The 13,680-nt window shown below is 41.4% G+C and overlaps 1 protein-coding gene and 1 long non-coding RNA gene across 2 annotated transcripts; one reads left to right on the top strand and one right to left on the bottom strand.

Annotated features, from left to right (window-relative positions):
- The first annotated feature begins 960 nt into the window (after positions 1–960).
- On the top strand, positions 961–1,758 carry LOC109169456 (uncharacterized mitochondrial protein AtMg00810-like). The gene has a single exon (XM_019318339.1). The coding sequence runs from the start codon at positions 961–963 to the stop codon at positions 1,756–1,758; it is 798 nt and encodes a 265-aa protein (XP_019173884.1).
- Positions 1,759–4,318: 2,560 nt separating this feature from the next.
- LOC109169493 lies at positions 4,319–7,285 on the bottom strand. The gene is made up of 5 exons (XR_002052227.1): positions 7,038–7,285; positions 6,578–6,743; positions 6,127–6,245; positions 4,850–5,012; positions 4,319–4,635 (listed from the first exon to the last, which is right to left on the bottom strand). It is a non-coding gene; the product is annotated as an uncharacterized LOC109169493 (long non-coding RNA).
- Between the last annotated feature and the right edge of the window lie 6,395 nt (positions 7,286–13,680).

Below are 13,680 nucleotides of genomic sequence, written 5' to 3'. Positions count from 1 at the left end.
TGAAGTGCATGCCTCTCCGTGGGGGTCAAGTCCTGTTTTATTGACTCCCGACAGTTGTGCTGTTCCGGCCCCATCGCCTCCTGTTCCTCCTCAGGCACCTGTTCGTGCACCCAGGAAACGGAGACAACGGGCTCAACCAGGTGAACGGGACCACGTTATGCGGCTTCGGCGTATGACACGGGGCACTGGAGAGTCGTTTCACGCTCTCACCGCCACTACGGCAGATCCGACCTGTTACTCGCAGGCTGTTGGGCATCCACAATGGCGGGATGCCATGGATCAAGAGTTCAACGCCTTGCTTCACAATAACACTTGGCAGCTAGTTCCGGCCACACCGAATATGAATATTGTGGGCTGCAAGTGGGTCTTTCGCACTAAGCGTAAGGCCGATGGAACGGTAGAACGCTACAAGGCCAGGTTAGTAGCCAAGGGCTTTAACCAGGTCGCTGGCGAGGATTTCTTCGAGACATTTAGTCCGGTGGTTAAGCCGACCACAGTACGGTTATTGCTCTCGTTTGCCGTGTCCCATGGGTGGACCCTACGTCAGTTGGATGTCCATAACGCTTTTTTAAATGGTCATCTATCCGAGACTGTCTACATGAGGCAGCCTCCAGGCTACGAAGATCCGGATCATCCTAATTATGTGTGCCACTTATAGCGCTCACTCTATGGGTTGAAGCAGGCTCCACGGGCCTGGTTCAATCGTTTGCATGACTTTTTGCTTGTGACAGGTTTTATTGCCTCCAAAACAGATGTATCCCTTTTTCACTACTCTGCAGGGGATTCCCGAGTGTTCTTACTCGTCTATGTTGACGACATTATCATGATGGGTGATAACACTACCTTGATTGATTCTCTTTTGCGTCGGCTGTCCACGGCGTTCAAAATCCGGGACTTGGGAAAGCCGGCCTTCTTCCTTGGCATAGAGACAGTTACGACCCCAGATGGCATGATTCTGACATGCGGGACATTCTTCAACGAGCAGGCATGTCCGAGTGCAAGCCACTAGCCACTCCAGCAGCCGTGACACAGCCTGTTAGTCAATCTACAGATCCGTTTCACAACCTGACTCATTACCGTCGTCTCACCGGGGCCCTGCAGTATCTCACCATCACTCGGCCAGACTTGTCCTATGCGGTCAATCGTCTATGCCAGTTTATGCATACTCCTACGGAAGATCATTGGGGGCTGCTTAAGTGTGTGCTCCGCTATATTAAGGGCACCCTCGACTACGGTCTCCGTGTTTCACCTTCTGTGTCGTCTGATATTCATGCTTACTCGGATTCGGACTGGGCCGGATGCCCAGTAGATCGGAAGTCTACGAGCGGATACGCTGTGTATTTGGGGACTAATCTGGTCTCGTGGGTCTCGCGAAAACAGCGGACTGTGGCTCGCTCGTCCACCGAAGCTGAATACAAGGGGTTAGCCGATGTCTGTGCTGAGGTCACCTGGATCGTGTCCTTGTTACGGGAGCTTCATCTGTGTTTTTCCACGCCACCCGCACTGTGGTGTGATAATCTTGGAGCCACGTACCTCTGCGCAAACCCTGTGTTCCATGCACGCACCAAGCATGTTGAGGTGGATTACCACTTTGTTCGAGATAAAGTATCTTCCGGAGAGTTCCAAGTTCACTTTGTCTCGACTAAAGATCAGCTAGCGGACATCTTCACCAAACCGCTTCCAGCAGCACGGTTTGGTACTTTGCGTAGCAAGCTCAATGTCGTCTGTCACCACCTTGCGCTTGAGGGGGAGTGTTAGACTATGTTTATTAATTATATTTATTCTATTGTATATTGTAGCATAGAATAATTGTTCTAGTCTTAAGCCTATTATTTAGGTCTCTCTCTAAGAGAGTATATTTGTATTCAGATTCAGTTATTGAATTAATCTATCGCTTCCACTCTCATCCCGTGAACGGAGAACAAATTTGGATTTGTAGAACCGTGAAGGTGATTTAATAGATTTGCAGTATGGTGAGTTTGCTTCTGAGGAATCTGAGCTTTTATTGATGACTCCATTTTTACTGTTGGGAAGAAAATAAATAGCAGCGTAGGTGCAAGGCGGCGTGAGTGGTGGGCGTCTCCTCCAGTCCTCCCACTCCTCGTCTTCGTTGACTACTTCGGCTTCTTCGCAATACGCGAACTTGACCTAAAACATTAAAAGAATTTTTTTATATATATATACTATAGATACTATATATCTATGGCACTATGGCCTATGGGCCCCTATTAGCGATGGGGCCCTGGGCAACGGCCCAGCCTGCCCTTGCCCAGAGCCAGGCCTACTGCCTTCCGCATGTCTCTCCACGTAGCTAGCAATGCATTCTCCATTTGCATGCCATTACATGCGCTAATCCTCCGCATTTATCTATTTTTCTTTTGTATAAATACCATGCTTAATTTGCATTTGTAATCACCTCAATTCATAATTCATTCTTCTTCCTTCTTTTAGCTTTCCAACGTATTCATATATATATATATATATATATATATATATATATATATATATATATTATTCTATTCTTTCGTCATTTATATAATTTTCTTCATTTATATATTTTCCCTATTATTTAACTTCTATAATTCTCAATTTTCGATTCATCGCTTCCGCATTATTTCGCATTATTCCTAACAAGTGGTATCAGAGCGGTTTAATTGAGAATTATTTTCAAAGATGTCGACTGTCACTAAGTTCGATATCGAGAAGTTCGACGGGAAAATTAGCTTCTCTATCTGGAAGGTTCAGATGGAAGCCGTTCTAACCCATAACGGTTTGAAGAAAGCGCTAGCTGGGAAGAAGAAGAAACCGGCTACAATGACAGATGAAGATTGGGAAGATTTAGATGACAAGGCACGTTCAACCATTATTTTGTGTCTGTCTAAAGAGGTTCTACGTGAGGTGGTAAGTGAGACGACTACGTCAAATTTATGGTCCAAGCTGGATACGCTTTACATGGCCAAAACTCTGGCGAACACGTTACGCCTGAAGGAGCATATGTTCATAATCCGTATGACAGAAGGTACTTCTATTAAACTCACTTGGATGAATTCAAATCTATTTTATTGGACTTGGAGAATATTGATGTCGTAATTGAAGATGAGGATCGTGCTGTTTTATTGCTTGTCTCTCTCCCTAAATCATACAAGCATTTCAAAGAAATTATACTCTATGGTAATAGTAGTGATACCCTTACTTTCGACAATGTTAAGTCAAACTTATTGTCCAAAGAAAAGTTTTGACTTTGAAATTAAGTCTGAGGACAAAGGTGAAGGCTTGACTGTAAGTGGTCGCTCACTTGAAACAGAGAGTAGCAATAAAAAATTTAGATCCAAGTTCAAAGGACGTAAGTCCAACAAATCCTGTAAGTACTGCAAGAAATAGGGTCATGATGTGACTGAATGCTTCAAGATGAAGAACAAGCAAGAGAGAGAAAAGAAGTTCGTTGAAGCTAGTGTTGTTGAAAGTGATTCAAAAGGCGACGTTATGTTATCTGTTAGCTCTGGTTGCAACGGAGCGGAACCGAGTGGATTCTGGACTTTGGTTGTACATTATATTCCACATGTGTCCTCACAAAGACTGGTTCGTCTTTCTGGAACCGGTTGATGGTGAAATTGTCTTGCTGGGTAATGATACCCAATGCAAGGTTAGTGGAATTTGAAGTGTGCAGATTAAAACTCATGATAACGTTATCAGGGCTCTTACCAATGTTAGGTATATTCCTGATTTGAAACGCAATCTGATATCCTTGGGCACCTTGGAATCTCTAGGGTGCAAGCACATAGCTGAAGGTGGAGTTCTGAAGGTCATAAAAGGTTCTCTTGTTCTCATGAAAGCTTCTCGTTCTGGAAGCTTGTACGTCTTGCGTGGCAGTACTGTGACACACTAGTACAAAAAAAACTTTCTGAGTCACCTATAAAATACTTTCCGAGTCACCTGTACAGGTGACTCGGATTCCAGTGACACTGAAAGTGGTTAGCTTTCCGAGACACCCGTATAAGGTGTCGCGGAAAGCTATCCAATAATTTTTTATTTTTTTTTATACAGACTTTCCGAGGCACCTGCTACGCTGCAGGTGCCTCAGAAAGTCATTTATTTTTTTATTATTATGCATATCCGCGACACCCACGCACAGGTGGGTGTCGCAGTTAATTAGTCTATCTGCGACACCCTCTGCAGAGGGTGTCGCGGATACCTCTTTATTATTAAAAAAAAAAAATATATATATATATATATATATACATATATATATATATATATATATATATATATATATATATATATATATACACATACATAAAAGCAGCTAATTTTATAAAACAATAAATAAAATTACAGCCAAAGGAAAAGTTTAACAAAGAAATTTTCACAAAATTACACAGTAAAAATAAGCTTAAGCTTGAAGAGGATGTGCAGATATGGAAAGGGAGGAGGAGGACTTCAATCTTTCCTTTCCTTTCCTTGACTCTCTGTCCCACAAAATTGAATGATATATTCAGGTCTGTCACATCTTTCTTCCCAGAAATGTCTGCTCTAACAGTGTCCATGTGTTGGGAGCTAGTAACCATCAAGAAGGCAAATTGAACTCCACCGGATTGGATGGTGGAGGTTGACAGAATAGTTCGACCTGGAGGTAAACTGATAGTTCAAAGATGAGTCAGGAATTGTTAGGGAAATAGAAGACTTACTTTTAGCTGCAGTCATGAAAGAAAGATTGCCAACAGATTAAAAAACATGGAAGAACTAATTATGCATATTCTATCTCACAACAATATTATGTGTTTGCAATGGATATTGTGGCAATTTCTGCAAAATGAATAAGGTCATCAGTTAGTTTAAGAGATTTTATTACCTCTCCTCTCCACATGAAGACACGCATGCGAAATTGGGGGAATCCATATGCTCCAGCAACCATCATGCCCAACCGTGCTTGATAATTCATCCCTACAAGCCGGCTTAAAGCATATCTCCCAAGAAATGATTCTATCATTCTCTGCTAGCCATGCATTCCTAATCTACTTAAACCAGAAAAGAAATATGATAAATGAGGAGATTGAATGATTGAAATTGAGAGGGAAAAAGCCGCACAAAGGAGAAGCAACACTTCTCTAACAAATAGACAAATTTGTTTATGAATTTACTTAAGATAATAATGAACTGACAATGTCAAACTCCATAGGCAACATGTTTTTGAATGAGTTACTACTTTCAAGGCACTCACTTATCCAGTAATGCTAAAGATGATTGAACACTCTTTCAAGCAAGAAATGGGCTGAAGAGCTTGGTAGAAGGGGAATGGAAGAAGAAGCAACAAAGGCAGATCAAAGTTGACAGAACTCTTTTCATTTCGTGGAGGCATATAAAATATGGGGACAAATTGGCTGGCATTGTGGAGGCTAGGAATTATAACATTTGGCTATTTGGAGATAAAAAAGTAATTCCAACAAGTAAATTTTAGGAAAAAAGATATAGTTTTCAGTGAAATGGATATGATATAGAAAAAAGGCATACATGACTCTAGCAGGAAAAAAGTTTCAAAAAAGAAATAGATCATGTATCCTAAACATATGTAACTACATAAATGTCTACAAAATGGTGTATATTACAGAAGCACAAAAATTGGATAATTAAAGCAGTTAAATTTCATGACAGCCAGTTCCTCCAATTAGTGAATATGTTGGTCATTACTGTTCATAATTATTGTTCTGCTCCTGTCAATAGAGATGGCTACTCTTGCTATAGAAGCACTAAAGGCGTTCTAACAAACAATGAGGTTTAGAGAAAGAAACTAAAATATAAATTGTTCTGTACAGAGATTAGGTAAGGCACATATGTCAGTTGCAATATTGTGCAAGGTGAAAGTATTTTGGTCCTTGCTATTCCACGTTTGTTAGACAAACTAAGCGATGCCATTAATGATTAACATTGTGTAGTTCATAATTGGAGCAAACATCTGGCTAAAACCAAAAACAGTAACATTTATCTAAAGGACAGGAAAATAATTGAAGGATGACAAAAAACCAGTAATAACCAAGAAAATTGTAGAACTGGGATCACTTAAAATCAATCAACCAATACAAAAGATGATCTTTCAAAATAGCATACACCAGTAAATAAACAAAAACTAACCTTCAAGAGAAGCTCTGAGAGGATCAATAAATTCACTAAACTCTATTTCATCAAGAGCATTGAAAACATCTTCTGCATTCATCGTTTGCCTCTTAGACTCCATGCATACATCATTTGCACTACAAGTAAAAAAGATAAACTCGAAATCATATGAAGCCAACTCAAGAAATCAAAAAGCAAACTTTTTTTTTTTTTGCACTTGTGAATTTTTCTTTATTTTCTAAGTAGTGACAACGTGACCCTTTTAATATTAATCAATTAATTTACAACAATTAGTGAGACGAAGCTATTAATTCATGTTACATAAAGCAACTCTATCATTCCGCAAAGATTAAATAATCCCTAATTATACAAAGCCATATCAGCTATCACTCCAAAAAGAATAATAAAAATGGAATTACGGATAAACAAAAGGCAGAAATAGGTTATTTGAGCGATCCAGAGAACTTACACAGTAGAGAGGTAATGGATGAAGATGCGTGCGCTCTCGGAGAAGGCTTGATGAGCCTCGCGGAGAAGTGACATTTCGTCGTCTCTCTCCACCACAGCACCAGATCTGAGCACTAACCGGATCTGGAGACTATTGTTAAGCTCAATGACAACATGGTTGCCCTTTCCTTCTTAATTAACAGACTATTGTTAAGCAACAATTGTGAATTCTTTTTTAACAGAAGAAATATACATAATCAATATTGTGAACAACAAACAACACCTAATCATATTTTAATATTGTAATGGTCTAAGTGATGCAAAAACCAGAACCAGCCTCCCTAGGTCTGCTTTTAGAGATCGAAGAAACTATCAAAATAGACGATTGGAAGAAACTATCAAAATAGATCGAAGAGACTATCAAAGTAATTAGCTTGCAGAGACTGTTTTTTAAAAAAAAAAAAAAAAAAAGAAGTTATTACCTGTGAGCAGCGACGATCGATCAGGTGAGCAGACGGCGAGGGCGGTCGGCGTCTTGGCGACAGCAGAGGAGACACGGCGTCTTGGCGGGCAGTCGGCTGAGGCTCACGACGGAGGCTCAGATCGTGGACAGTCTTGGTCGGCGGAGTAGAATCAGATCGGCGGAGGCAATTTGAGAGAATCAGATTGGTGGTCGTGGTCTACTAGGGCTCACGGTGGCAATTTGGGGCAATTTGAGAGAATTCGCAATTTGTTTTAATTTGGGGCAGAGCAATTATATTCGTGGTCTAGGAGGTCTTTTTGTGGTCATTATCCGCGGCTACTTAGAAGGTGCCGCGGATTCCCTTATTATTAAAATAATAATAAACGTATCCGCAGCACCTTCTTCAAAAGGTGCCGCGGATCCATTATTAATATTTTAATAATATAATATCCATGGCACCTCTTTGAGTGGGTGTCGCGGATTCTCCTATTATTATTTTAATAATATAATTTCAGAGGCACCTTTTCGCAGTTGGTGCCTCAAAAAGTTTTACAATTTTCTATCCACAACACCTCCATTGTAAAGGTGTCTTAGAAAGTGCAACTCATATTCCCAATTTTGTACTAGTGACAGGTTCAGTAGCGATATCCTCATCGATGTCTGATGCGGATCTCACTCAACTATGGCATATGCGTCTGTGGCATACGAGTGAGAAAGGCATGCATCTCCTGAGCAAGAAAGTGATCCTTGGTGGTTTAGGTACGGGTAAATTACAATTTTGTGAGCATTGTGTTTTTGGAAAACAAAAGAGGGTTAGTTTCTCTACTGCTACGCACCATACCAAAGATGTATTAGAATACATACGTTCTGATTTATGGGGACCAACTAAATTCCAGTCTATGGGAGGTTGTAGATATTTTATGTCTATTATTGATGACTTTTCTCGTAAAGTTTGGGTCTATTTCCTGAAACATAAAAATCAGACATTTTCTATTTTCAATAAGTGGAAAATACTTGTTGAGACTCAGACAGGTAAAAAAGTCAAGAAGCTCAGGACAGACAATGGCTTGGAGTTCTGTGAGTCAGATTTCAATGACTTTTGTGCGGCAAATGGAATCGCCAGGCACAAGATCTTGCCTGATAAACCCCAACAGAATGGTGTTGCCAAACGTTTGAACGGGACTCTATTGGAAAGAGCTCGTTGTATGCTCTCTAATGCTGGGTTATGGAAACGACGTGATTTTTGGGCCGAGGCAATTTCTACTTCATGTTATTTGGTAAATATATCTCTACATTCATTCCTTGATTTCAAAATTCCAGAGGAAGTTTGGTCAGGTAATCCTGTTGATTACTCTATCTTAAGAGTTTTTGGATGTCCTGCTTATGCTCATTCCAGTACGGTAAATTAAACCCGCGAGCTGTCAAATGCATTTTCCTTGGTTATGCCTCTGAGTTAAAAGGGTATCGTCTATGGTCTCTTGATTCTCGGAAAATCATTCTGAGTGGAGATATCACTTTTGACGAAAATGCACTATTTTCTTCTGGAAAAGTTCCCAGTACAGATGAGACGCAGAGTACTGGTGAGAAGGTGCAGTGGAGTTTGAATTCAGGCCTATTGATAGTGTTACTACCAGTTATGGTAATACTAAAGACGATGCATCTACTAGCACAACACCTCTCGTCAAGCTACAACGAGAGTATTCCATTGCTATGAATCGTCCTAGGAGGATTAAAAAACCTGCTAGGTATGTTGATGATGATGAAACCAACTTGGTTGCATATGCTCTTTCAGTCACACAGGAAGTTGATGGTGATCCATCCTACTATTTTGAGGTTCTTTCTATTGCTAAGTTCATGCAGTGCTTGAGTTTAGTCGACTGTTCCAGTTGTTAATTCCACAATGGATTTGATCCAAGGTGGAGATTGTTAAGAAATAATAATATATTTGTGCCTCAAATCCACGGAGAATGAGTCTTTCACGCAGTAGCTGCATTTCTACATGACACACGTACCGCACCACTGCCGCATGTCTCTCCACATAGCTACCAATGCATTCTCCATTTGCATGCCATTACATGCGCTAATCCTCCGCATTTCTCTATTTTTCTTTTGTATAAATAGCATGCTTAATTTGCATTTGTAATCACCTCAATTCAGAATTCATTCTTCTTTCCTCTATTAGCTTTCCAACGTATTCGTGTATATATATATATATATATATATATATATATATATATATATATATATAATTTTTGTATTCTCATTTAAGAGATTATTATATATATATTATTCTATTCTTTTGTCATTTATATAATTTTCTTCATTTATATATTTTCCCTATTATTTAACTTCTATAATTCTCAATTTTCGATTCGTCGCTTCCGCATTATTCTGCTATATTCCTAACAACAACAACAACAACAACAACAACAACAACAACAACAACAACAATAATAATAATAATAATAATAATAATAATAATAATAATTGATGGTTTTTGGGTTTTCGGGCCCAAGGAGGTCCAACACAACCTTTAGCTGGAGGATACACCTTTCAATAAAAAGCTTGCTAAACTAATATGAACTCGATGATTTTGACATGGAAACCGAAAGGAAAACCACGGGCCTTTTTGGGCGGTGCCAAGCCTAACTCCACTATGTATTTTGTAGGTGTCTTTGTACATATTGTATGGCTATTTTGTATATAGAGATATTGTGTAAGAATAAAGATATTTTTGATACCGAGAGATCGAGTATGCTTCTTGATGGAATGGTGGAAGAGTCTTCCCATATGGAGTCTTCTTCATGTGTGGAAGAGTGGTGTAGGAAGAGTGGTGGAGTCTTCTCTTGTGCTCAAGAATGGAATCTTCTTCATGTGGTCTTCTTGCTTGAATGAGTGGAGAGTGGTTGTGGGAGAGTGCCCCCATGTGTGTGGATGAGTGGCGTGGGAAGGGTATTCTATGTTTTGTAATGTGGAGTACGTGGTGACTTTCTCCCATGATGAAGCCCCCTCCCTTTGATCTTGCTGCCTTCCCCCTTTTATAGCTAAAGGAGCTTTAGAGACGTTGGGGGGTATTTAGTAGGGATTAAGGGTATTAAGTTGGGGGGTTAGGATGAGGTAGTTTTAATAAGATACTTACTTTGGGGGGTTATGGATATTAAATTGGGTAGTGATGGGATAGTAATGAGGTAGGCAAATAGGGTAGTAAATGTACTAACGGCTAGTTTAGGCCGACTTCCTACCCGTGCCGACTTCCGGGTCGAGTCGACTCCTTGGTTTGGCTCGTGTCCCTTTTGGGCTTACTCCATTTTCTTCTTGGGCTTCTCTTCATCGTCCGGGCTTTATCTATTTTCTTCTTGGGCCCCGAGCCCACGGGGTTCACACCCCATCAACTAGTCCCTCACTTTTCTATGTCTCACGCTTAGCAGGGCATGGAAAAGTATATTGTCTTGCCTTAAAATTCCCTTTGTTAGCCCCCTCGATTTTTGCCGACTCTTTATTCAAGATTCCACACGACTCCATCCTCATGACTTCTCTTCGTTTGCCATATGACCGACTGCTTCAGTAGATGTGACCTTCTGGCTTCGAGCCCCTTTTTTCTTTAGCCGTCGAAGTGATTCTCGGCTGTAACTTTCTCTTTCTCTAATAAACTCCTAAGGGTTCGAACCCTCGATTCCTTCTTCGTTCGCCGAGTCCCTCAGTTGAGGCGACTCTTGGGTGATAACTTCTTTTCTTTCTAAGAAAATGTCTAAGGGACAGTGCCTCGGTTTCTTTTCTCTTTTCTTTAGAAACGTCTAAGGGTTGGAACCCTTGTTTCTTTTCTCTTTTCTCTAGAAACGTCTAAGGGTCGGAACCCTTGTTTCTTTTCTCTTTTCTCTAAGAAACGTCTAAGGGTCAGTGCCCTTGTTTCCTATCTTTCCTCGCCGAGTCCCTAAGTCGAGGCGACCCTTTAGGCTTTTTCTATCTCAGAAATAGTTTAGGGTCAGTGCCCCGTCGTTTCTATCTTTTCTCGCTGAGTCCCTCAGTCGAGGCGATTCCTGTAGGCTTTTTCCCGGAAACGTCTAAGGGTCAGTGCCCTTGTTTCCTATCTTTTCTCGCCGAGTCCCTTAGTCGAGGCGACCCTTTAGGCTTTTTCTATCTCAGAAACAGTTTAGGGTCAGTGCCTCGTCGTTTCTATCTTTTCTCGCCGAGTCCCCCAGTCGAGGCGACTCCTGTAGGCTTTTTCTCGGAAACGTCTAAGGGTCAGTGCCCTTGTTTCCTATCTTTTCTGGCCGAGTCCCTACTCGAGGTGACTCTTTTGGCTTTTTCATAGGGTCCTAGCCCTTGTTTCTTTTCTTTTTCTCTCGCCGAGTCCCTGCTCGAGGCGACTCCTGGCTATAATTTTTCTTTTTCTAGTAAACTTCTAAGAGCTTGGACTCTTGGTTCTTTCTTTACTGACTCACGTCTTTTAGTCGGGTTGATTCTCGGTTGTAGCTTTAATTTTTCTTCCTTTATGTAGCCCCTTGTAGATGAGAAATTTCAAGAGCAATATTTTGGAATGTATTTTCTTGCCACGCCCAGAATATATCCAAGTCTATTGTGCGGCACATGTGACTGGAAATTAAGCTCGCCATATGTAGAAAAATTCATCCTCCAAACTCGCATAAGAAATGATACTCGGGCAGACTCTTAGAGTCGGCTTCGAAGCTAATTGGGTGGTCAATCCAATGTCCGACATGGAGTGGTCGGCCCAGCGCGAATGGGCGGACCTACTCGGTTAGACTATAGGAGTCGGCCTTGAAGCTGATTGGGCGGACAATCCAACGTCCGACACGGAGTGGTCGGCCCAGCGCGAATGGGCAGACCTACTCGGTCAGATTCTAGGAGTCGGCCTCGCAAGCATGCTTTCCCCACCAGACATTGCCATGTACACATTTGTGCTTCAACATTTTCGCCACAGTTCTGCCTCCAAATTTTCATACAAAGCTTTTAAAAGAGACTAATTTGGGATGATTGGATGTCACGCACTGCCAATAGGAGCCCCTTATCAAATCTTTCCACTCAATTTATGCCTCAAATTCCAGTAGCCAAACTCAGCCATTTTAATTTTGCAATCCTCCTGGAACACAATTGTCAAATGTTATGCCCCATTCCGCCATAATCAAAGTCGTGAGGCCCTAAGACCACCAAGCTACATGGGTCATCCGCTACTCAGCCATTCCATCAGTCATTTTACTGTTTCTCATCAGCCAAATTAATTCAGCTTTTCATTTATTCCCTTAGCCCTAACAGTTTGTCAACAGATACACAGGCCAAGTCGATAATTTTAGCAGCCTTCTCTGCAAATATGCATGCAACCACCCATATAACTCTTAACTCTATTATAACTTCTTTCTTCCTGCTTCCCACATGCATTGTTACATGCATGACTGACGCATATATAATGACTCCCCAAAAACAAACGAATTTCGATAGAATAAGTTGACCCCTTAATTGCGAATACCCATGCGTTCCCTCCTTTCTCCTAAACTTTTACGCATACCAAATGCAACCAGAGAAGCAATGATAATAATTCCATGTAAGGATGCTCTTGGAAGGGTAATTTAGATTGCTTACTTGCAAGCCCTCTATGCGAAGAGTCAGTCGAGTCCATTGGGTGTTTCCGGTTCCATGTCTAATGGCTTGCCCTGTAGCCTTGTCCACCACCAATCATGCGTTTGATTTTCCATAATGACATATATTTCCATATAAGAAGCTCCACTCTCGCATAATAAGGCAAAGGTGCGGAAAATGCAAGAATAAAATAGGGAATTTTGGTGCAGAAATCTTCCTGCCTAAACCATGCACTGTATGCGCGGTACACATATGGGAAGTCCCCAAATTAGATGCAGATTCGTTGGTCTGACGCGAGTATATCCTCCCCTTTTTAAATGTAAATCCTTTTATGCAAAACATACCCAGGCGCAAAACGTGCCAGAGAATAATGGTGAGAACCGGGCGAAAAATACACAGGTCACAATGAGCACTTACTTGAATGTCGACCATTCTCTTCGTCGAGAGTTTTTTTTTTTTTTTTTCGTCGAGCGCTTCTATTGACGGACTCAGCGTGCAATCATGAATGCCTATATATGCCACGAATTAGAAGACTCGGCCTTCAGCCGCGAGTGAGATTTGAGGGCGAAGACTGAGGTCTGGAATAGTCGACCGCATGCAGTCGGCAACGGGAATGGTCGATATGGATGAAGGCGAGTTGAAGGCGACTCGGACCTCTGATTTCGCACCCTTTTTTTGCATCATGTGTATTTCCAACGAGTCACCAGTGATAGTGGAGCTTTCTTGTGTTTGAGTTGATTTTTACACTGCCTCCGACTCTGACTCTACCGCTTCCTCAACTATTTTCTGCTGACTTCCTCTCAGAGTCGACGACTACTCATAATTTCGGCAGATTGTTTCAGGAACTGGTGTGCCATCTTCTGTCGACATCAATCCACGAATAGAAGTAAGCCGCGATGGAAATCTAACTCCTCGCGATGAATAAGCCTGGAATCAAATCAAAATTGCCCAAGCGGGCGTGGTCAAGCCGCTCATATCGTTGATTTTCTCCGCCGACGGCCTCCCCTCGGAGTCAGTACATCTGTGGCTGCCGAGGACTCCACTTGCGCTCTGTTCTTTTTATCGCAATT

Source organism: Ipomoea nil, unplaced genomic scaffold, assembly GCF_001879475.1.
Source record: "Ipomoea nil cultivar Tokyo-kokei standard unplaced genomic scaffold, Asagao_1.1 scaffold3314, whole genome shotgun sequence".
Classification (NCBI taxonomy): domain Eukaryota; kingdom Viridiplantae; phylum Streptophyta; class Magnoliopsida; order Solanales; family Convolvulaceae; genus Ipomoea; species Ipomoea nil.
Note: the sequence above shows the minus strand (reverse complement) of the source record. Positions and strands in the feature narration are given on the sequence as shown.